Below are 25,663 nucleotides of genomic sequence, written 5' to 3'. Positions count from 1 at the left end.
AGGCCTGCTCCTGAGAGGAGCCAAGTCTCAATGAGTCCCAGGATTCCTCCACTGCTAGGACAAGGGGCTAGGTCTTTTGGGAACCCAGTTCCCTTGGTCACACTATTGATGACAATTCTTAACTGGCCCAGAAAGTGATACTTGACAACCTTAGTTGGCAGCAGAAGCCCTTTGAGGACCTCATATGGGACGGGCCAGAAGGGGCACTCAGAATTATTATTAGCCAACTGGAAAAAAATGATAAGTTTGAGTAGTAGAAATTTTCTTTCTCTTTTAAAATCTATTTTTATGAAAATAGAGTGTGTATGTGTGTGTGCATTTCCTTACCCTTCCTTCCTGCCCCCCTCCCCCAACCAAAAAAAAGAAAAGAAAAAGAAAAAGCTTGGCTGAGGAATCCATTTACTACCTAAAGACAAACCAAGCTGGACTCTTACTGGAGTGGTTTGCTATTTCCTTCTCTAGCTCATTTTACAGATGAAGAAACTGAGGCAAAGAGGGTTAAGTAACTTGCCCAGGGTCACACAGCTAAGTAAGTGTCTGAGGTTGGATTTGAATTCAGGTCTTCCTGATTCCAGGTCCAGCATTCTGTGCAGTATGGCGCCCCGCTAGATGCCCTAGTTCAGTGTAGCTGTGGCTTAAGATAGGATGGATGGGGGGACAGCTAGGTGGCACAGTGGATAAAGCACCAGCTCTGGGTTCAGGAGTACCTGAGTTCAAATCCGACCTCAGACACTTGACACTTACTTTGTGACCCTGGGCAAGTCACTTAACCCCTATTGTCCTGCAAAAAAAAAAAAAAAAGATAGGATGGATGGGCAACTCTCCTTTCTGGTCCCCTCTTATGTTACCTTGAAGTACCTTGGGGACTTTGGATAATTTACTTCGCTTCTCTGGGCTTTAATTTCCTCATCTGTAAAATGAGGGAGTTGGATTTACTGACCTTTAAGGTCCCTTCCAAGCTCTAGATGGGTGATCCCAGGCCTGGGGCCATACTTATTCTGACTCTCTAGTTCCTCCCTCGTACCTTCCATCCCCAAAGAAAGCCTGGCACACTGGGAAAAGCACTGGATTTGGATGCAGGAGATCTGGGTTCGAGTCCCAGCTCTGCTACTTATTATCTTTGTAAACCTGAGTTTATAAGCATTCATTAAGTACCTCCTATGTGGCAAACACTGGGCTGGGTGCGGGGGTGGAGGGGGATCCAAAGACAAAAATGAAACTCCCTGTCCTCAGGTAACTTATATTCTGTTTGGGGAAACTACATGTACACATCTAAGCATATACAGAATAAACGCAAGGTAACTTTTGAGGGCCTGTGGTGGGGGAAAGCACTAGCATCTTTCAGGGGGCGGGCGGGGGAGGGGTGAGAAAAGCCAACAATGTAGAAGGTGATGCCTGAACTAAACTTTTTTTTTTATAGCAGTTAAAAAAGGATTTTATTAGAGCTTCCAACAGCCACCTGATACTTAGCTCAGGTAGGCCTCCCTCTTCCCCCTGCAGAAGCCCGGCTGGGCAGGGGGCCACCTCACAGATCTAGTCTTTTCTCTCTTTTTGTTTGTTTTTTTGTTTTTTTTTGCAGGGCAATGAGGGTTAAGTGACTTGCCCAGGGTCACACAGCTAGTAAGTGTCAAGTGTCTGAGGCCAGATTTGAACTCAGGTATTCCTGAATCCAGGGCTGGTGCTTTACCACTGTGCCATCTAGCTGCCCCTATCTAGTCTTTTCTCAAATATTTTCATTAATAACTTTTGCAATGTTACTTATCTAGATCTCCTCTCCACTCACAGAACCATAAACCTCCTAAAGGTCCTTATCTCTCTTCTGGCCCGGACTATTGCCCATAGCCTTCTCATTGGTCTCCCTGCCTCAAATTTCTCTCTACTCCAAACCATTCTCCACTTAGCTGCCAAAATGTCCTTGACACAGACACAGACACAGACACAGACAGACACAGATGCATACACACAGACATACCCTCTGTGCTTTTCTGAACTGAGCTTTCAAGGAAATTAGGGATTCTGAGAGGCAGAGATAAGAAAGGAGTGCATTCTAGGCATGGTGGGGGGCAGTCTGTGAAAAGGTATGGAGATGAGAGAGGGGGGATTGAGGGTAAGGAACAGCAAGAAAGCCAGTTTTGTTAGACTATAGAACCTAAAAGAGAGATGAGCCTGGAAGGTGGGGTTGGAGCCAGGCTGTAAAGGGCTTTTAAATGCCAGGTGGAGGAGTTTCTACTCATACTGTATTGTACTTAGAGGTAACAGGAAGCTGCTGGAATTTTGATGAGCAAGGTAAGACATGGTCAGATCTTTTTTTTTTTAATTTTAGGAAAATCACTTTTGGTAGCTATATGGAGAAAGAATTAGAGATAGGAGACTTGAGGGAGGGAGAACAATTAAGAAGAAATTGTAAAAGTCCAGGAGAGAGCTGATGAAGGCCTAAACTAGGTGGGGGCAGTGTGAGTAGAGAGAAGGGCATGAATGTGAGAGATGTCCTGTAAGTAAGACTGACATAATTTGGCAACTGTCTGGATATGTAGGATGAGGAAGATGAATCAAGGATGACTGAGATCTATAATTTGGTTCATGGGCAGGGTAATGGCACTCTCAAAAATAGGGAAATTCAGAAGATGAGTGAGTTTTGGTGGTGGTATGGTGATAAGTTAAATTTTGGATGAGCCAAGTTTGAGATGCATAGAGGACATTCCAGTTTGAAATATCTAGTAGGTAGTTGGTGATGAGGACTGGAGTTCATGAGTAGATAGATAGATCTAAGGGGCAGCTAGGTGGCACAGTGGATAGAACACTGGCCCTGGAGTCGAAGACCTTAGTTCAAATCTCACCTCAGACACTTACTAGCTGTGGGACCCTGGGAAAGTCACTTAACCCCAACTGCCTTAAAAAACATCCAGGTACATCTCCAGTCATCCTGATGTATATATATATATATATATATATATATATATATATATATATCTTGCCACTGGACTCAGATGGCTCTGGAGGAGAGAGTGAAGTTGGTGACCTTACACAGCCCTCCCTCACTTAAATCCAGTTCGGCACAAGTCATGATATCACTTGAAGTCATGGTCCTCTTTGAGAATAGAGGACAAACAACAATGATAGATCTGAGAACCAGATGAAAATAGAGATGAAAGTTAAAGTCATAGGAGATGAGGAGGAGGAAGAAGAGATGCAGAGAGAGAAAGAGAAAAGGAGAGGGAGAGAGGAGAGAGAGAAGACAAGAGGAGAGAGAAAAGACAGAGAGAGAGGAGAGAGAGGAGAGAGAGAGAGACCGAGACAGAGACCGAGAGAGAGAGCAAGAGAGAGCGAGAGCGAGAGCGAGAGAGCGAGAGAGCGAGAGAGCGAGAGAGAGAGAGAGAGAGAAAGACAGAGATAGAGAGATAGAGAGGCAAAGAGCAAGTCTAGGACAAGAGCCTTAGTTAGTTACACCCACAGTTAAGCACCATGTCATAGATAATGATCTAGCAAAGGAAACAGGAGTGGTCAGACAGGAGACCCAAAAGAGAGCTGTGTCATGAAAACCTTAAGAGGAAAATGTAGCCACAAGGAGATGGTAGGCCACAACATCATATTCGGCAGAGGGGTCCAGAAGGATAAGGAATGAGAGAATATTTGGGTCAATTGCTTATTTTCTCTCTCTCTCTCTCTCTCTCTCTCTCTCTCTCTCTCTCTTTTGGTGAGGCAATTGGGGTTAAGTGACTTGCCCAGGGTCACACAGCTAGTAAGTGTTAAGTGTCTGAGGTCGGATTTGAACTCAGGTCCTCTTGACTCCAGGGCCAGTGCTCTATCCACTGCGCCACCTAGCTGCCCCCTGCTTATTTTCTCCAGGCTTCCATCTTCCTCATTTGTAAAAAAGAGGAGGCCGGCCTAGATGACCTCTAACACTCCTTCCCACTCCCAATCTGGTGATTCTGGTACTCTCCTAATAGGTTCAAGGTACTCCCAACAAGTTGGAGTGAAAGATTTTTGTTCAGGAAGACGCTATCTTCCTCGGATCACCAGATGCTGGCAGCCTCCTGCTCTGCCAGTACATAAGAATGGTCTTGAATTCAAGCATCCATGGGACTTGGAAGAGAACAGTGAAAGCAATTTTCAGATTATACCAAGTAAACGTCTCTTCAGGCAAAGGAAAATGGGGGCAATCAACAGGATTGATGTGTTGAAGTCAGGTACTGTTTTGGGCAAGTCACCTGGCTATGAATTAATGAAGAGGTTTCATAGAACCATGAATTTTAGGGCTGGAAAGGGTATTAGTGCCAACTCCTGGCTGTGGCTAAGAAGCAAAGGGTAGGGGCAGCTAGGTGGCGCAGTGGATAGAGCACCCGCCCTGGAGTCTGGAGGACCTGAGTTCAAATCCAGCCTTAGACACTTAACACTTACTAGCTGTGTGACCCTGGGCAAGTCACTTAACCCCAATTGCCTCACTTAAAAAAAAAGAAGAAGAAGCAAAGGGTGTAAGGGAAGGAATCCTGGGCTAGGAGCAGGGATGTGCTGGTAAATGTTTAACAATTAGTTGGTGGTGGGTGGGTGAGTGGGTTGAGGTGGGGCAGGAATGTACTCAGTACACACTTTTAAGTTTAATCGGTATTATTAACACTTTATCACTTTCTTAAATCTAGTCAATCAACTAAAACAAGAAATCAATAAATCAACTAAACAATAAAAGCCCTGATTTGTTGTGTTTGCTGATTTCTGAGGTGTAAATGCTCACACTGAAAATTTAACATCCTCCTTATAAGGGAGCTGGTTTGAGTTGCCCCCAGTACATCCTTGGCTAGGAGTCAAGAGAATTGGGCTTTAAGTCCCTTAGCTCTGCCACACAAGTTACTGTGTGGCTGTGGGCCAATCACTTTCCTTTTCTGAGCCTCAGTTTTCCCATCTGTAAAATAAAGTTAGTGGTTGGGGGCGGACTAAAAAATCTCTAAGATCCTTTCTGGTTCAGACTCTTAACTCTGCCTGCAACTATGATAGGTACCAGTAGAGGGTATCTGTGCTACATCTGAATAGGAACTACTGCACCTCAATTCCATAGAAGGCTGGGGAAATATGACCAGCTGCAGCAAGGATGAGTTGGCTTTCTCTGGTGCATTGCTGGGGTGGGAGTAAAGGGACAGATGCAGAGAGCAAAGTCAAGGCATCAGAACCAATGAGCACAGGAGAGAGAAGCAGTATGGTGGAGTGGGAACAGCACTGAATTTGGAGACAGAGGACCAGGGTTCAAGTGAGCTGTGTGCTGCCTATTATCTATCTATGTGATCTTAAGCAAATAGATAAAGACCTCTCTGGGTCTCAGTTTCCTTATCTGTAAAATGAATGAAGGGTTTGGACTAACTGGCCTCTAAGATCTTTTCCAGCTTAAAATCTACAGCCATGGACCTAACCTATGTCTAATCTGCCTCAAGTCTCTTGGAATCTCCAAAGTCATTTTCCTAAAACACAGGTGAGGCCCTATCACTCTCCAGCTCGGTAAACTCCAATTGCTCCTTATTATCTCTAGGAGCAAAACCAAACTCCTCTGGGCATTAAAGTCCTTCACAGCCTGGCCTCAGCCTTACCATCCGCTCTTCTTCCCTCACAGACTCCACACTCCAGCCAAATTGGCCTTTTGGCTCTTCCTCACACAGAATCTTCCATTTCTCTCTCCCTTTGCACAAGTTATCTCCCAGAGCCTGGAACACACACCCATCTTTTCTCGTCCACCTTCTAACCTTGGCCTCCTTCTCTCCATCTCTGTCTTCAGTTTACTTGCCCTTTTTACTTTGCCCCCTTTCCCTTTGCCCCCAGCAATGCATAGGAAGGAAGCAAGTATCTATTAAGCGCTGACTGTGTGCCAGGCACTGTTATGAGTTTGAAAGCACACAACCTCATTTGATCCTCACAACAACCCTTTGAGTTATGTGCTGTTTTGGTCACCATTTCAGAGCAGAGGCAAACTGAGGTGAAATGCCTTGCCTAGGGTCACACAGCTAGATAGTATCTGAGACTGGATTGGAACTCATTCTTTTTGACTCCACACTCAGCTCTCTATCCACTGCACCACCTAGCTGAAATGTAACTTTCTCATATAATAATAACTTATATAAAACTTATTATGTGCCAGGTTGGTTGTTGTCTTTTTTCTCAAAGAGGATCAAAATGATATCAACTATGTTGGGGTCAAGGTATAGTGTATCTGACTGGCAGATCGGACCAACATGAGCTCGGAAGGCTCCACCACAAGTTGGGCACAGATAAAATATGAACATCTGGAGTGGAAATGTCTCTAAATTTGCACATCTGTGATAAGCACTTTACAATTATTATCTCATTTGATCCTCACAACAACCCTAGGAGGTAGATGCTATTATTATCCCCATTTTACAGTTGAGGAAACTGAGGCAAACAGAGGTTGACTTGCCCAGTGTCCCACAGCTAGTAAGTGTCAGAGGACAGATTTGAGGACTCATTTTTTTTTTTTTGCGGGGCAATGAGAGCTAAGTGACTTGCCCAAGGTCACACAGCTAGTAAGTGTCAAGTGTCTGAGGCCAGATTTGAACTCAGGTCCTCCTGAATCCAGGGCCAGTGCTTTATCCACTGTGCCACCTAGCTGCCCCTGGGAGGAGAGATTTGAATTCAAATCTTTTTGACTCCAGACCCAGCAATCTATCCACTGCACCACTTAGCTGTAAACTCAGCTTTCTTCATTACTAGAAGTTCTTAAGCTGGGATGTTTGTGAACTTTTCAAAAGATATTTTGATAACCATATTTCAATATAATTGTTTTCCTTTGTAATCTCATATATTTTATTTTATGCATACATTATTCTATGGAAATGTTTTACATGATTGCACATTTATAATCTATATTAAATTTCTTACTGTCTTAGGGAGGGGGGATGTAAGGGAGGGAGGAAGAAAATTTGGAATTCACATTAAAAAAATGAATTAGGTCTTTCAGTAGAGAGGGGGAGCCTATGGATGTACAATGTGGTGTACACCATCACATGTGGTTGAGATGACTGTGCTTAAATGTTTTTCTTTGTTACAATGAAGCATTCATGAGAAGGAAGTTTAGAGGGAAAAGACTATAGTATAAAAACAAAGGCTCCAATAAAACATTTACAAAAGGGAAAAAAAAGGGGTCTGGACTTGAGGATCACTAAGGTCCCTTCTAGTTTTGACGTTCTGTTCTGTGTTCTAAGTTCCCTTCTAACTCTGCTATGTATGACTCTGCATCTCTGACTTTCTTCTAAAGAAGTGGGGTTACAGAGGCTGGTGCTTGAAAGTCTCCTCATACATAAAGAGTAAGACTTCCAGGGGGAGGAAAAGATCGCTGGCTAATAGATTTAGGGCTGTCTGGGAAGGAAGAGACACATTTCTTCCCATGGTGGGCACTGGTGTCATATTGAAATCGAGGGGGGACAATTTGTGATTTGTCTGCTGGCACTGTCATTAGTCTCTTTATGGGGATGTAAATGCTTCCAGGCTGTCAGCATCTCCTGGGCGCATTGTCCTAGGTTTGTTTGGGAAGGATTTAGAAGATGCAGAAAGCCCCTGGTGTTGGTTTATTTCTCCAACAAACTCCAACCTCTTTGTCACATCTCCAATTGCCTTCCAGACATCTCCAACTAGATGAGTAGGAGCCATCTTAAATACAACATATCCAAAACTGAACTCCTTATATTTCCCTCTAAACCCTCTCTCCTTCCAAACTTCTCTATTACTGGTGAGGACACCATCATCCTCCTGGTCCCTCAGGCACACAACCTAGGGGTGGCCATCTTTAACTTCTCACTCTCATCCCCCATATCCAAGATGTTGCCAAGGCCTGTCAGTCTTTACCTTTGTAATATTGTGTGAATCCTTCCCCTTCTCTCCTTGGAGAGTGCAGGCCCTCATCGCCTCATGCCTTGATTACTCCACTAGCCTGCTGGTGGGTTTACCTGCCCCATCTCTCCCTATTCCAATCCATTCTCCATTTAGCATTAAAGTGATTTTCCTAAAGTGCAGCCTGACCACAATCCCACCATACTCAATAAACTTCAATGACTCTCTATCCCCTTCAGGATCAAATACTTATAACCTAGCTCATGCCACTCTCTCTCCTTCTGGTCTTCTTATACTCTAGACTCCCTGCTACCCCCTCCTCCATATATTCTTCACTGACATCCAGGCTGTTTTCTCCAGCTGACCCCCATGCCTGGAATGTTCTCTCTCACTTCTGCCTGCTGGATCACCTGGTTTCCCTCAAACCCCAACTAAAACCCCACCTTCTACAGGAAGCTTTCCCCAGCCCCTATTAATTCTAGTGCCTTCTCTTTGTGAATTATTTTCCTATTTATCTTGTATATAGCTTATGTGTACATATTTGTTTGCTTGTTGCATTAGATTGTAAGCTCCTTGAGAGCAAGGACTGTCTTTTGCCTCTTTTTGTCTTCAGCTTTTAGGACTGTGTCTGACACATAGCAGGTACTTAATAAATGCTTATTAACTGACTTCCTCATCTGAAAAGTGAGGGGGTTCAATCAGGTGGCCTTTAATATCCCTTCCATCTTTAGATCTATGTAGCCACTTGTTTGGGAATGAACAAGCCCTTGGGAACTTAGAAGATGGTACCCACATCCTTTGCCTTCTCCTCCTGATCCCTGAAGAATTCCAGAGACCTAGAGAGGTCATCACAGCTTTCTCTTTGAGACCTGGGAGGTGAGAAGGAAAGTTTATTTCCTTTGTACAATGGGATCTCCTTGAGGGAATGGGCTATTTTCATGCTTTTCTTTGTATTTTCAGCAACTGAAAGGCAAAGTGCTAAAGTAGCCCTGAGGACTGGCCTCTAGGTCAGGGTTCAAGTCCGTGTGACCCTGGGTAAGTCACATAACCATAGAATGTGCCAGGCATCTTCCCAAGACTCCGTGTTTCAGGGAAGGTGCCAATATTTGTTGTTAGAGGGAGTTCCCTAAATCAGTGCTACCCTAAATCTGGTTTAAAAAAATCCCTGGCACCTGGCATAGGGCCTGACACACAGTGGATACTTACTAAATGTTTGTTGAATTGGATTGAATTATCTAGGTTATTTCACATAAAAGGCAGGGAGACAAATTTCCTTCCCTAAATCATGAGGTAGTCATAATATAACTATATATAATATATACAATACATCCCTAAATATGGTGATACTTGTTCAGAAGAGACAGATAAAGCTGGGAACGTGGGCACAAGTTCTGTGTCCTGCATGTGGCTGCTAGGAAGCAGGGAAAGGGGGAGATGAGGGAAGCTGCTGTTTGGAGAGAAATTGGACTTAGAAAGCACAGAGGCATCTGAGGAGCAGAGGGGAGTGCAGAAGTCACGGAGAAGGCGCTCTCTAAATGCTTCTTTCCTCCTCCTTTCTTCTTCTTCTTTTTTTTTAAATGGGGCAATGAGGGTTAAGTGACTTGCCCAGGGTCACACAGCTAATAAGTGTCAAGTGTCTGAGGCGGCTTCCTCCTTCTTTCTAACGCCATTCTCTGTCCTTGGCCGGATATCAGGAAAGGGAAAGGGGAGTCGCGCAATTCTGTCATTAGGGCCTGACAAAGAGTGTCAGAAGAGGAGAGAAGAGAGGCAGAGAGTGAGGGAGACAGTTAGAGACAAAAACAGAGATAGTGAGATAGAGACAGAAAGATAGACAGAGAAAGGGGGAGACAGGAGAGAGACAAGAGACAGAGAGAACAAGGGAGACAGACAGATGGCGAGATGGAGACAGAGGAAGAGAGAGACACACAGAGATAGAGACAGAGAGACAGAGAGAGAAGGTGGAGGTGGATTTAGGGGTACAGAAGCTGAAAAATCCTAATTTCTACAAGTTCTTAATGTGGATGTAGAGAGATCAATGAGATCATTTCCACGTACAATGATCTTGCTATGGAGTTTGTAGGTGAGGCAGAGGACAGCCAGAGAAAGAATCCTTTATCTGGAACCAAGCGACTGTGGTTCAGTTCCTGGCTGTACTCCCCACTAGCTATGGAGACACACTACTTCTTTTGGGGCCTCAGATTCTTCATCTATAAAATGAGAATGATACCTGAATAATCTATCACAGGGTTGCTATGAGGCTTGAATTAGAAAACTTATTTAAAGTGCTTTCCAAACTTGAAAGAGTTATAGAAAGGTTAATGATAATGATATATTGTGATCAGTATTACTGTCTCTAAAACTGGGGTGCTGATTGTTTTGTAAACTGTAGAGTGCCAAAGAAATAGGAACGTCCTTGTTGCTTCCCTTGATAGTACTATAAGAATTCCTCACAGCCTAGCAGAGAAGTTTTGGTGCTAAGGATGACAAGCCAGTACCCGGGTCCTATCCAAGTTTTTGTTTAAATATTGACAGAACAGTTTTCTTTCCAAATAAGTCACACTTTCTCTCAGGGATTCCAGTTTCCAAAGTATTAAAAGGACTTAAAGACAAACAAAAGCATCTTCTACTTGTCTGTTCAGGTGTGTGTGAGATATGCACATACACATCCATCACAGGAAAATAGGACATAGATTTAGAGTCAGAAGAGCCCTAAGAGGCTATCTTGTCCAACCCCCTCAATCCACAGGTGAGGAAACTGAAACCCAGAGAGGTTGAGTGATTTCTCTAAGGCTAGGCAGTAAGTGGAAGAGTTAAAATTTGAAATTCAGGTCCCAGAACCTTAAATTCAGTGCTCTTTCCACCGCATCAGTGAGGTGAATGTATGCATCTGTGGTATATGTGTGTGTGTGTGTATAAAAATATTTTTTGTGGGGAGTCTGAGAGACTTTAATTAGGGTGGGGAACTTCCACCAATGGGGATCAGCGATTCACCTGTAACTTAGAGTCTTAGAGACTAAGGTTAAGTGATTTGATGGCCCCTAAGATCTGTTCCCGTTTCTAAATCTATGACCCGATGTGTTCATGGGAGTGTATTTGGGCATGCACTTGTGTGCACCTGTATATTCAAGTATGCATATCGGCCTCTGAGTGTACAAGTGTGTACTCCCCTAAAAAGAAGTCTGCCATGTGTGACTGCTGATTTCCTTTCCTTATTTGTAAGCAGTTGGTGTCATTAACTGTGATGTGGGGAGGGGGAGCTGCTAACATGGTGAGTGATCGGGAATAAAGATAGATACCCGAGCTCTGAGAAGCATGTGTCGGAGCCATAATCCTGACACTCTCTGTCTCAGCAAAACAGCAGAGACATTACACCGTAATGAAATGTTCATGTTTGATAACCAGCTAATTAGAGAAGACAATTACCCTAAACCTCTCTGACAGAGCCCAGGGAACATGCCCTGTGGTGCACCCCACAGTCTGCTCTCTTTCCCCTCCGCCTCCCAAAGTTATGATTTTTCCTGACTTTAATGGACTGTCTTAATTTCTTCTTCAAAGGATGTGCTGCTTCCTGGGTCAGGGAGGGGATAAAAGGGTGCCCACTCAGAAGAGATGCTCTCTTACGAGCCGGGTGTGAGGTAGCGGAAAGGTAAAATCTCCCCTTCAGCTTTTCTGATGGGTGTGTGTGTGTGTGTGTGTGTGTGTGTGTGTGTGTGTGTGTGTGTGATTCAGTTCCTGCTTTAACACTTCCAGTAATGGGAAACTCACTACCCTATAAGGCAGCTCATGATACCATAGGGTACATCTGGTTTTTGAAAAAGCTGTTTTTTATTATAAGCATAAATCTGCTCTCTGGAGTCTCACTAACTGTCTCCAGTTCTTTCCCTATTATAGGAAAGATATTGCCTTTAGCTAGGTGGCACAGTGGATAGAGCGCTGGGCCTGGAGACAGAAGACCTGAGTTCAAATCCAGCCTCAGACACTTACTAGCTGTGCGACCCTGAGCAAGTCACTTAACCATGTTTGCCTCAGTTTCCTCATCTGTAAAATGAGCTGGAACAAGAAACGGCAAAGCACTCTAGTATCTTTGTCAAGAAAACCCCTAAATGGGGTCACAAAGAATAAGACATGACTGAAATGATCTAACAATAGAGCTAGGATTTGAACACAGACCCTATGACTCCATATTTAATGACTGTTCCCTTTAAGTCTTCTCTTCTCCAAGTTAAATATCTCTAGTTCCTTCATCTGATTCTTCCATATCACGTTCTCCAGTCCCTGTCACCACTGGGGGCTTCTCTTGTGGGTGTTTCAATTTGTCCATGTCTTCTGCAGATGAGTCTCTAGAAGCAGACGTTGCATTTGCAATTTTCATGTTTCAAATTTCAAAATAATTTCTGAATTTTATTCAACACAACCTTCAGCTTTCATAGTAACACACTACCCTTATAGTGAAGCATGTACCATCCAAGTGGAGTCTGTGACAGCTAACTGAGGGAAAAGCTGGCTGAAATGGGTTCATCAGTGGAGAAAAGCATAGAATGTCAGAGCTGGCCAGGTCTTTGGAAATCATAAGATCGTAAGATCAAGAGCTTAAGTAGGTTTCTTTTTCTTTCTTTCTTTCTGTCTTTTTTTTTTTTGATGAGGCAAGTGGGGCTAAGTGACTTGCCCAGGGTCACACAGCTAGTAAGTGTCAAGTGTCTGAGGTCAAATTTGAACTCAGGTCCTCATGAATACAGGGCCAGTGCTTTATCCACTTCACCACCTATCTGCCCCTAGATCAAGAGCTTAAAGAAACCTTAACAAGCCAGAGGCAGGTCAATGGCAAGGCATCTTAAGGAGAGGCTGTGTGGTACAATGGAAAGAGCACTTGCTCTGGGTCAGAGGACCTGGTTTCAAATCCCACTTCTGATGCTTAGGCCTGGGTTCTTTACCAAGGGGTAGTTGTCCTTTTGTTTCAGGTGGAGGAAGAGGGGCACCAAGGTGTCCCAATATCTAGATTTTTGTAGCCAGTCTAGCATTGTTGCCCAGAGGAGCAAGGTATGACTTTCATTTTCATTTTTTTTTCTTTTTGGGGCAGGGCAATGAGGAGAGGTGATTTACCCAGGGTCACACAGCTAGTAAGTATCAAGTGTCTGAGGCCGGATTTGAACTCAGGTCCTCCTGAATCCAGGGCCAGTGCTTTATCTACTGTACCACCTAGCTGCCCCCAAGGCATGACTTTCAGGAGTGACCTTTAGACTCCAACCCTGTGGTATCTGAGACAGGCCTCACCTGGAAGTCATGCTACATGTAGACATGAACTTGGTGGGAAGGATGCTATATAGAAACTGAGTTAAGTTTGAGCCTACTCTCCACAGTGACCAAGATGAGACAGGGAAAAATATGCCTGAAGTGTTGGGGGGTGGGGGGGGGAAATTATTTATACTTTTCTTCTTGTTACATCTTTGAAGTAAATAGTCCTTTGTAAAATGTAATTGATGTTAGCTCGTTAAACGGAACTGAGGAGCTTGCCCATGAGGACTTGAGGCAATGGTAACCCCAAACCTCTCGAGATACTCTAGAACCCTGAGGGGGCCATGAAGCCTGCCTGGCTCTGAGAGAGTGAGTCTAGAGAGAACTCACTACATTTATGACCTGTGTGACTTTGGGCAAGTCACTCAAACATCCTGGACCTTGATTTCCTAGTCTGGACAATGGGGGTAGGACTACTGGGCCTCTAAGGTCTCTCCCTACTCAAGATCAATGATTGTATCCTATGGTAATTGCCTCCTGCTGTTCCTGCCTCTGGCTCACACTAGGACAGTCTCACTTTGATTAATCAGGGTAATTGAGGTCTGGGTCAATTTAATTTTCTGATTAAGTAAGGGCAAACCCAAGTCCCGCCCCCCCCTTTTAATATCAGTTTTGAAACAAATAAATAAAATATCTTCCTATGTTGTAGAGGCAACTTTTCTACTTTAGAAGTTAGGTTCTAGTAGTAGTTTAGTAGTTCTAGTTAAACGGTTTAATCCAACCTAGTAACCTGGCCAATTGATTTCCAGGCCAAGTCCCCAGGTCTTAGCTGAAGAAGCAGGGGCCGGGTGGGCTGTGGTGGGAAGAGCCCTAGCCTTTGAATCAGAGGGAGGGGTTTCGGGCCTGCCTCTTATTAGTGTTGTGACCCTGGGTGAGCCACTTCCTGTCCCTCTCCCCACAGTAGGCATCCTCCTATTGCAGGTGTCTCAGTTTTCCCGTGTTCTACCACAGAGAGATTTCTAGGACTACAAAATGGTAGCCATCATCCTGGCAGGGCCTACCTCACCGGGCTATTGTGAGGAAAGCATTTGTCAGCTGTAAAGCGGTCCACACCTGGAGGTGATTGACCATTAGGGGACTTAACCGAGGTCCCTGACGGAGGGTGGGGAACACCTGGGCTCTGCTGCTCTTGGTGCCTGGGAGTTCAAGATGATCTTTCAGAATCCTTCTACCTCTTCAGGCCTCCCAGCTAAGTGCCAACTAAAATCACACCTTCTGCGCCAAACTTTTTCCAGTCCTCCTTAGTGCTAGTACTTTCTTTCTGTTGATCATCTCACATTTATGTTCTACTTAGCTTGTTCGTATGTAGTTTGCATATTGTTTCTCTCATTAGACTGTGAGCTCCTTGAGGGCAGGGATTATTTTCCCCTTTCTTTGCATAGCCCAGTGCTTAGCATAGTTCCTGGCACATAGTACTTAGGTGCCATATAAATGGGTGTTGACTCCTCTATCTCGGTGCCTTGCATATAGTAGGTGCTTAATATATGTGTTGATTGCCTGCCTTTTGGTGCCTGGGTCCTAGTAGGTGCTAAATAAAAGCTTATTGACTAACTGCTGACCTTTTGTGGTCACAGGGTGGAACTATTGAGCACTGGATCTGTGACTTCAGAGAGCAATGTCTTTCAAGGAAGCTTCCCTTGCCCATCCATGAGACAGGGCCTCGGTGAACAGGGAACATCCCATAGATTCATCTGTGGGGCACTAAAGGTGGGGACTTTATTTGGTAATTGAGCTTATTTAGTATGTTTAGTTCTCAGTAAAACAGAGTTTCTGCCCCCAGGGCAGGCCAAACTCAGGAAATATAGAAATGTTGTTTCAGCTGGCATGGACCTGGAGTCACATGGAGGCCAGGACTCAAGTTGGGGTTATTGTGTATCCTGGGATAAGTAATAAGTTCTCTCTGAGCTTCACATTTTACTACTTAAAAGTCATGGATCTTATGAGGTTTAATGATAATAATAAAAGATATATTTAAATAGTGCTTGGAGATGTATAAAGCACTTCGTATATGTGATCTCATCTGCTTCTCACAACAATCCCTGAGGCAGGTGTTAATTATTCCCTTTTTAAAGATGAGAACACTGAGGCTCAGGTTATTATTAGGAAAGCCCCTTATCAACATTAAAGTGCTATGGAAAGACAAGCTATTATTATTAGTGAATTCTCCAGTGGTCTCTAAAGAATAAGCCCTGCTACTACCACAGAAGGGAGCGGGCAGGATGGTGAGTGTATGTGACCCTAGGGGTACCATGGCCCTTGCCCAGGTGTGAGGGGGAGGCAGAACTGTGGGGTCTCAGAACAGGTGTCCTTGAACAGCACCCAAGGGCGGGGAGCTTTCTAAACCAGTATCCACAGCAAGAGCAAATCACCAGGCAACCAACAGAAATACAAACAGGCAGGAAATGAGGAGTTTAGATACAAGTGTGTCAGAGGGAGAACGAGGTTTCACCGTACAGGGACTGGGAAGGAATATGTGGAAAATGTGCAAAGTTCCCACTGAGAGAGATGGGAGATCCTTTCTCCCTCTTCACCTTGGCCAAGGCTAGATGACTGAGCCCCTCAGGATTAGAGGGTGAAAGAAGACTCCTTCCCCAGGGGCTCTAGATGGCCAAGGGCCCCTACGCCTAACCAGCCTGCTCCTTTGGGGACCGCTCCCCAGCCAAAAGCCTTGGGTGGGAAGAGATGAGAATTCCTTTTCTAGGTGTTCCCAGGAGAAATGCAGAAAAGGCTCTGGCAGGGGAGGGAGAAACCTTTGTTTTCTATCTTTTATTGCCAGGAGAAAACAGGAAAATTTGCTCTAGGGGCCCCTGTCCCAGTCCTGGGCAGAAGAGGCAGATCTGTCTCTGGAGGTGAAGGGGGCAGGGCTGGGGAAATGGTTGGGATTAACTATTCCCAGGCAGGAATAGAACCAGCACCTGCGGGCTGTATTTGGCTCTTCTCAGGGCCTCTAGAGGTGCTATACTCTGCTTGCAATGGCATTCTTAGTTCTGCCAACTAGCTGGCTGCAGGATGGCATTAGTTCTTGCTGCCTCCGGGGATGGCAGCCGGCCACCCCCTCGAACAGGAGGCTGAGAGATGATTTGAAACACAACAAAACAAAACTGTCAAGCACTTTAAATGTGTGGGGGCTTAATACTTTTCTTATCCCTCTCATTCAAAAAAAATTTTTTTTAAATGAGAAATTCAAAAAGAAAATATTAAGCTCTTAATGGTACTGGGGTACTTCCCAGTTTTGATCTCATTTCAGTCTCACAACCGAGAGAGGCCACGTGACACTGTAGATAGAGTGCCAGCCTAGGATCTGGCCCCTCCTCTGACACATGCTGGGTTTGTGACATTGGGCAGGACACTGATCCTCCCGGGGCCTCAGGCAACCTTCCAAGACTATGGATCCAGTGAAATCACAGGTCCACTCTCTAACACTAACCTAAAGGGTGGGGCTTCTTATTCCCATTCCACAGATGAGGAAACTGAGGCCACGAATGGTGATGTGAGGAGGAATGCAGATCTACAGTAGGAAGGGACCTATGAGGCCATTTTGGCCAACCTTCTTCCATCAGTCACTGAACATTTATGAAGTGTTGACTGTGTGCTAGGCCCTATGCTAAGCATGAGGACATGGGGGCTCAGGGAGGTCATATAACTTGTCCAAGGTCACACAAATAGTTAAATGTCTTGTGGGTAGAATTTGAACTCGGGTCTTCCTGACTCCAGAACCAACATTCTCCCAGAATACCTCTCTTCAATTGTCAGGACAGATAGAGACCCTCCCAGAGCTGGCCCCAGGTTAGTAGGAGCTGGGGCTGGGTGGAAGGTTTGTGTTCTGGATTTTTTTTTTCCCCAAGAGGAATGGGGCCTACTGATCTCATCTGTGGAAATGCCTTTCTTCAGGAGACTCGGAATCCTCATAAGATATACACACTGCCCAGTGTGATTGAACATCTGAGGATGTGACTGCCCAAGTGCCTAAAGTGGAGATTTACTTAGCCAGACATATTTCCCGTGTCTAAGTTAAAGAGAAAGGCTGAGGTGCCCATTAAGGGACTTGAGGTCCACAAAAGGGACTTCCTTATGACAGACATAGCAATTTCATGTACTCAAATGGCTGGAGTCATTTCCTACCTTTGGAATGTAAACTTCTTGAGGGTAGGGATTATCTTTGTTTTGTCACTGTAGCCCAAATGTCCAGTTTAGCATCTGCTTCTTAAGAAATGCCTATTGGGGCAGCTAGGTGGTGCAGTGGATAGAGCACTGCCCCTGGAGTCAGGAGTACCTGAGTTCAAATCCAGTCTCAGACACTTAATACTTAACTAGCTGTGTGACCCTGGGCAAGTCACTTAACCTCAATTGCCTCACTTAAAAAAAAAATAGAAAAGAAAAGAAATGTCTATTGACTTGGATTGGCTTTTCTCAGGGTGTATTTAAAAATATAACACGAGAATTGTTCCTTTCCCCTTTCCACCCCCTCTTCATTTGGGGAAAGAACACTGGGTCGTGAGAGCAATGAATTGCAATAGAAAATGGTCTCGGATTAGAAGCTGAACAAGTCAGGGGTCAAATTCTGACAGACATTGGCTATGTGACCCCGGGCAAATCCCTTCCTCTCTGAGCCCTAGGTTCCTCCTTTGTAGGGTGAAGGGACTGGACAAGAGTAGGTATTCTTATGCTGGAGTCATAAACTTTTTTTAAAAAATTGACTTTTATGTCAACATATCAAATTTGCTTTGCAATAATAAACATATAAACATGAAGAAATTTTATTTAAATTTATAATATAAATAATATTTTATTATTTTAGGATATATATTAGCATCCTGTTTTATATGATTATATAATATATCATAATATATTATTATGCATTTAAGCACATTATTCTGAGAAGGGGTCTGGAGGCTTTACCAGACTGCCCGAGGGGCCCAGGACACAAAAAAACTGTTGAGAACCTCTGGTCTAGGGGATTTGTAAGGTCCCTTTTAGATACTCTGAGTAACAAATGGCAGATCCCCACTAAGGAGTCTTACAAACAATGGTCCAGCTCTGCGGCACAAGGCTGGTGGTCCCACTGTCAGTGGGGTTGCGGGGGGAGGGGCGATGACATCAGGAGAAATGTGCAGATGGGGACCGGTCAGGGCACAGGCAGAGAAGCCTCCTACTTGTGATGTACTGAGTCAATTAGAAACAGAGAAATAGGGCTATTTAAAGATTAAGCAAAATAGTCAGTTAGCAAAGGTGATAAGCAGGATGTTTAAGTGGTCTAGTTTTAATTACAACACAGCAGCCATCAATCCCCTTTACAATGTGCAGGGCAGCCTCTAGAAATCACCTTGCCAGAGCCCTAAGATGGGGCTTCTCTGAGACTAGCACCATCTGGCCTTGATCGTCTGGACCATGACTGACCGTCCCTGGTGAAATTCCACTGTAACCCCACTGCAGTCGCAATAGGAAGGTACTCTTTTGGTGCAGCAGTTCATTACTTTGTGAGTGGAAAAAGTCACTAGTGTGTGGTCATCATAATTCAATGGCATTCATAGTTTCTCAAGGCATAGATGAGCAGACAGGAAATTAAAAGGAAGTAACTTCTTCCTGCCTGGTCTCATCATACATTGGGTGGTAGGGCAGTGACAAGGACCCAGCTCCCTGACTCCTAGCTCAGTGCTCTTCCCATTCCAGTACACACTTTTCTATTTCAAATATTGTTTGGGGAAATTATTTGCTGTAAGGGCAGCATAGTGGATAGAGTGCTGGGCTTGGAGTCAGGAAGACCTGAGTTCAAATTTGACCTCAGACACTTCCTATCTATGTGACCCAGGGCAAGTCACTTACCCCTGTTTACCTCAGTTACCTTAAAAGGGTCATGGAGAATTGGACACGACTGAACAACAACAATTAATTTTGTTTATAATTATCTTCGTACATATTGTTTCCTCCAATGGAATGTAAGCCCCTTAAGGGTTAGAACTTTGTCTTTCCAGTGCCTAGCACAATGCTTGGCATTCGGTAGGTATTTAATCAACACTTATTAATTGATTGATGGATTATAGTCACCAGCAAAAGGCTTCTAGTGTTACCCCTAGCATTCTTGCAGCATGGATGAATTTGAATTGTGGTGGATTAAAGCTCAACAAGGATCGCCTCTGGCTTCTGCATCTACCAAGGGTAGGGCATGTCATCACTGTGGAGGGTAAGGGCACCCCAGAGTGAAGGAGGCACGGAACACAATGGTACTTTCTGGCTTAGTCCTCGACCTCGACTTACTGACTAACTGAGGATTAGTATTTTAGACTCCAAACTGGGTTGTCTTGGACAAGGCTTACAGAAAGCAGGGAAATGAAGGGGGGTGGGGTGGGGTGGAGGCAAGACCAGAGAGGCAGAAGCTGTCATCTACTCTGCTGCCCCCCAAAGATGGGAGCATCCCCTCCTCCCCTTCTTCTGTCCAATATGGAGCAGAGATTTATACTATGACCTGTAATGGCTGTAGAATGGGCCATTATGACTTCTCATAAAAATGATACAACCCTCGGAAAAGTCGCTATCTTACATGATTTTCCAGCCATCTCTTTTTATTTATCCTTCTATGTCTTTGGGGTTTTTAGCACTACTTGCACTCACTTATGATAAACAGTACATCTATTAATTCTTATATATACCTTTCCTTTTTAGGCTATAAAGTTGACTGATCCATTCAGATCAAGAGCAAACCAAGTACATCAGATGTGGGATCATAGATTTTCTACCTGGAAGGGACCTCAATGGATGTAGAGTCAATCCCTTCATTCTACAGAGGAGGAAACTGAGGCTCAGATAGATTAGGTGACTTGCTCGATGTCACACAGCTTGTAAATGCCCAAGGCAGGATTTGAATTTGTCTTCTTCCCATTTCCAAGGCCAGGACTCTATCCAAGCACTTCCAACCACAAACTGTTTTTTAAGGACATTCTTTATTTTGTGGGTGTGTGGCTTCTGTGGCCTTTCTAACTTCCTGATACCTTCTAGGAAGTTGCCTACAAATGTCTGGTCAGCCTAGTTTTGTCCCATTTTTTAGCCCTTGAGCCAATTTTAATGGAGAGAGAGGTCTGAGAAATGTTCCTTCTCTGAAAGCTCTGTCTTCCTTTATTTCTGACTGTTTAACCCTCAAAGGAAAAGAACTTTTCCTCAAAGATGCTGCATGGCACTAGGTAGTCCCATGGGTCTGTACTTTGGCTTCTTTTGGGAAATTAGGGTATTGGCTGAAAACCTGATATTATGTGCTTGATATAGCAGCATTCACCCCATCCTTTGGGGGAGGGGATATGGGAAGGCTCCAGGTGTGTAGGGAAGCCGGGGGCTGGGATCACTGGGGAATGACTAGGGGAAGGTGGACACATTTCCTCCAGGCCTGTCCCCTAGGCACCAGACACTGGTTTTTTTTTTTGCAGGGCAATGAGGGTTAAGTGACTTGCCCAGGGTCACACAGCTAGTAAGCGTCAAGTGTCTGAGGCCAGATTTGAACTCAGGTGCTCCTGAATCCAGGGCTGGTGCTTTATCCACTGTGCCACCTACCTGCCCCTCAGACACTGCTTTTCACAGGAGTGAGCCTGGCTGCCCTGATATCCTGCCATTCCCTCAGGGCTGCATTCCTGAGGGGGGCCCACCTCTGCCAGTATCCTTTCCATCCAAGCCACTTAACAGTGTTCACCTGAACAAATGACTCACCTGCTTCTGCTCCTCTCCCAAGCTGTCCCACATGGATGCCACAATCTTGGACACGTCCCCAAAGGTGGCATTGGGGTTCTGTCCCTTGATTGCTGCTTGTGTGTCCCTGAAAAACAGGGCGTAAGCTGACACGGGCTTCTGGGGCTCATTGGGGTCCTTCTTTTTCTTCTTCTTTTGACTCTTGGGCTTTTTGCCCAGGTCGGCGGAGGGTCTCTTCTCTCCAGTGACCTGTTTGGGGAATAAGGAGACATGGTGTTAGGCACTGCAGTCAGTGAGAATTTGGCTGGGGACAGCTCAGGCTCAGCCTGGCTCTACCTTGGGGGGAACCACAGACTTAATCCTCTGAAAAACCTGGAAGTTGGTTCTGGCCTGGCTATGTCAACAGGGAAGCCTACAAAGTCTTCATAGCCTGATAAAACCCCTGGTGTCCAGCAGTATCAAGTAAAGCCCCCAGCTGCCCCCAGGGGCTTATTAAGCAAAATCCTCGGGTACCATGACACAGCTAAAGAATGCTGGTTCTAAGATCAGAGGATGTGGGTTCAAATCCCACCTCTGATGCGTAATTCCTGTGTGACCTTGGGCAAGTCACTTAACTTACCTGGGTCTCAGTTTCCTTATTTGTAAAGTGAAAAGGTTGCATTATATGAAATCTGAGATCCTTCCATTTTTAGATCCACAGTATTATTATGTAGATACCTCCATGGACTCCTCCGGGAGTTAACTGGTTTCTCTATATCAATTAATCAATACCTAATATATGTAGTGAGATGATGCAATAGGTGGAGTGCAAGGCCTGGAGTTAGGAAGACCTAAATTCAAATTAGGCTTTGGACAACTTACTAGCTATGTGACCTTGGACAAGTCATTCAATCCTGTTTTCCTCAGTTTCCTCATTTTTCTTTTTTGCAGGACAATGGGTGTTAAGTGACTTGCCCAGGGTCACACAGCTAGTAAGTGTCAAGTGTCTGAGGCCGGATTTGAACTCAGGTACTCCTGAATCCAGGGCCGGTGCTTTATCCACTGTGCCACCTAGCCGCCCCAGTTTCCTCATTTTTAAAATGAGCTGGGGAAGAAATGATAAACCACCCCAGTATCCTTGCCAAGAAAACCCCAAATGAGGTCACAAAGAGTCAGAAATGACTGAAAAATGACTGAACAACAACAAAAATATATACTAGGCACTACAGATAAACAAAAGTGAACCAGTTCTTGCCCTCAAGGTTACATTCTATTGGGGTAGACCACAATGAATAGATATATAAGTAAATGTGTGTGTGTATATATATATATATATATGTATGTGTATGTGTATATATATATGATATTATAGGTATATCATATATAATGATAGATATGAAGTAATTTGGGTGGGGAAGGCAGGAGCAACTGGAGGACAAGGAAAAGTATCATGGGGAAGGTGGTTCTTGAAACTTGAAGGAAGCAAAGGATTCCAAAAGGTAGGCAGTAAAGAGAGAGTGTATTCCAGGCCTGAGGCATGCTAATGCAAAGATACGAAGATGGGAAATGGTTGAAGAACATATATGAGGAATAATAAGGACAATTTGCTTAGAGACTAGGATGTGTGAAGAGTAGTGGTATCATAAGACTGCCAAAGTAATCAGTCAGTTAGTATTAATTAAGCACCTATCATGCGCCAGGCACTGGACTAAGTGATTCAGATATACAGAATGGCAAATTCAGTTCCTGCTCTCAAGGAACTTACAGTCACATAGGTGAGACAGTAAGAAAACAACTATGTACACACATGATATAAGCAGAATAATTTGGAAATAATCATCAGAAGTAAGATACTAGAATTAAGGGGGATCTGGAACAACTTCTTATAGAAGGTAGAATTTTATCTGGGACTTGGAAGCTGGAGAGGTCAGGTTAAGAGGAGGAAGAGAATTTCAGTGAAAGTGGCTGGAGTTGGGAAATGGAGTATCCTGTGCAAGGAAGGTCAGGTCTCTGGAGGCCAGTGTCACTGGATCAAAAAGTGTGTGGAGGGGAGGGTGTAAGTTCACTGGAAAGAGGTGTGTGTGTGGTAAATTGGGGAGGGGTTTTAAAAGCCAAATAAAAGATTTTATATTTGATCCTAATGGTAATAGGAAGCCACTAGAGTTTCCTGGATTTTGTTGTTCAGTCATTTTGGTTGTGTCCAACTCTTTGTGACTCCATTTGGGGTTTTCTTGATAAAGATAATGGAGCGGTTTGCTGTTTCCTTCTCTAGTTGATTTTATAAATGAGGAAACTGAGGCAGTGATTTGCCCAGGGTTATACAGCTAGTAAGTGTCTAAGTTCAAATTTGAACCCAGGTCTTCCTGACTCCAGGCCCAGCGCTCTATCCATTGTACCCCCAGCTGCCCTTAGTTTACTGGATTTTTGTTGTTGTTAAGTCTTTTTTTTTTTTTTTTCAGTTGTGTTGTCTCTCCATGACCCCATTTGGGTTTTTCTTGGCAGAAATAATGGAGTGATTTGCCATTTTGGGGAGTGACATATATGTTCAAACCCAAGCTTTAGGGAAGATTAATTTGCCGGCTGAGTGGAGGATAAATTAGAGAGGGGAGAGTTAGGCAGAAAGACCAATTAGGAAGCTGTTGTAATAGTCCAGGTGAAAGGTAATGAGGGCATGCACCAGGGTGGGATCTGTGTGAGTGGAGAGAAGAGGGTGGATGCAAGTGATGTCGTAGAGGTAAAATAAACAAGATTTGGCAACTGATTGGAAATGTGTGTGTGTGTGTGTGTGTGTGTGTGGGGAGTGGGGGTGGTGAGGGAGCATGAAGAATCAATGCTTACCCTGTAGTTCACAAGAGATGAGAACAATTGTGGTGCCCTCAACTGAAAGATGTTTTAGTTGAGGTGTCAAATCCCTGTGCTCATCTTCCCATGGTACTAAGTACCATGCATTCAACTTGGACCCTGAGCTGCTTTGGGGAAAGCCCAGATCCAGCTCTGCACACACTCTGAGGGCCTTGTCTCTTTGGGCAGTAAACAGTATGGGAAAAAGAGAGGGTAAAGAACATGCTCACTGTCCCTTCACCCAGCCCTCTGTCTACAATGCTAGCTGCCTCTCCATGGACAAACAACCACTTAGCCAACAAAGTGAAGGTACAAAGAGAACAGCTTCTTCAGTGTACACTGAGGGCAGAGTTCTCAGTACTGTGTAGCATGGGGCACAGAGCATTGCATTAGGACCCATGGAACTTGGGTTCCAGCTCTGGTTCTGTCACTTATAATCTGTGTGACCTGGATAAGAGCTGTATGTAAGACCTCTCCGGGCCTTAGAGCAAAATGGATGGGATTATATCTGCCATCAAACAGGGGTTGGGGAGAGAGAGACAGAGGCAGAGAGACAGAGACAGAGACAGAGAAAGACAGAGGACAGAGATATAGAGAAACTGAGACAGAGAGATAGAAAGAGAGAGAGATAGAGACAGAGAGACACACACAGACAAATACAGCGAGACAAAGAGACAGAGACAGAGACACAGAGAGAGTTGGGGGGGGGATGTAGTGCCAGGTGATCTTTTGAGTTTCCCTCCAGTTTTCAGGTCTGTGGCTACAACACTGTCTGGTACCAGAGGCTATATTTTAGGGGCCAAATCAGGAGCTGTGCAAATATTTTCTGTTCATCAGCCTTTGCCTGATCATTAAGCCCAGCATCAGGAGAGTAGCATTTGTCAAATGGACAGCTGCCCATTAGTGAATGTGCAGAGAAGCCAACCAATGTATTTAATTTAAGCCTGCCAGGCTGGAGCTTGGATTAAAGTCATTGGAGGTGAAAGGGTACCTTATTAAGGGAAGCACTGCCTAAGTTAGTCTCACCCAGACATTAGGGAGCTTGGGGTGGGGTGGGGCGGCATCTCCTTTCTGTCTTAATCTTGTTGGATCCATCTTATACCAAAAAAAAGTTCCTCCAATGATCATCAGCATTTCTCAGGGCTGTGCTTCAAACACCAAGTTCCAGCCAACTCTTCTGATTCTTTGGCCCTGGGGCCTCTGGCTGACCTTTCTGTGCATCATTTAATGAGGCCTGTTCAGGCCTGCAACCCTATGTCAGTGTGCTTCCTCGGGCTTGTGGGATGAAGCTGGCCTAGGAAAGATTAGAAAAATGTAGGACGGGCCTGGAACAAGGTTTTGGACAAAGCACTAGCTAGTTTGAAGCCTGCTGTGTCCCTCCAACCACCACACACACACACACACACACACACACACACACACACACACACACATGTGTGTATGTGTGTATATATGTATGTGTGTGTGTATGTATGTATGTATGTATGATCTCCTTCCCCTCCCTGTAACAGCCCAGCGAGGCCACACTTCCTGTTGAAACCTGGCCTGGGGAGTAATGAAAGGCAGATTAGCATTCTGCTATATTTCACTAGGGTCCAGTGGAAACTGATTAAAGACCATATTTTTGAAGCACATGTGTCTGTGTATATGATTATATAAGCCATACATGAATAAGCAAGAAATAATTATAATAATATAAAACCAATAGATAATAGATAATTTATATAAGATATGTAATATATAATTATGTATATTATATAATATATAACACACGTACCTCCACTCATACACATATATACATACATATATAATCCATCCACTCATACACATATATGAACATGCACACACATACATGCTCATGGACTTACACACATACATATGCATGCATTCATACACACATATATATGTATATATAACCCACCCATACAATAGTACATCTGAAAATGGTGGATTTGAGTTCCTGAGGTTGTTTTAAAGGGGTGTAGGGTGTAGGGAGTCACTTAGCCTAGCATTCACTTACACAGCTTGGTGGGGGTGCAGGTTGGTATGTTGGGGT

At 44.4% G+C, this 25,663-nt stretch overlaps 1 protein-coding gene across 3 annotated transcripts in view; it reads right to left on the bottom strand.

The window, feature by feature from the left end:
* The window catches only part of TOX2 (TOX high mobility group box family member 2), a 349,367-nt gene that overhangs the window by 18,466 nt on the left and 305,238 nt on the right, over nucleotides 1–25,663 (bottom strand). For all 3 annotated transcript variants that reach the window (XM_043980270.1, XM_043980269.1, XM_043980268.1), the window contains one exon: nucleotides 20,809–21,036. In XM_043980270.1, the coding sequence (XP_043836205.1) occupies nucleotides 20,809–21,036 (228 nt within the window). The remainder of the gene's footprint in view (nucleotides 1–20,808; nucleotides 21,037–25,663) is intronic.

This window comes from Dromiciops gliroides, chromosome 2, assembly GCF_019393635.1.
Source record: "Dromiciops gliroides isolate mDroGli1 chromosome 2, mDroGli1.pri, whole genome shotgun sequence".
NCBI classification, from domain to species: domain Eukaryota; kingdom Metazoa; phylum Chordata; class Mammalia; order Microbiotheria; family Microbiotheriidae; genus Dromiciops; species Dromiciops gliroides.
The sequence above is the reverse complement of the archived record's forward strand: the minus strand, read 5'-3'. Positions and strand labels throughout refer to the sequence as shown.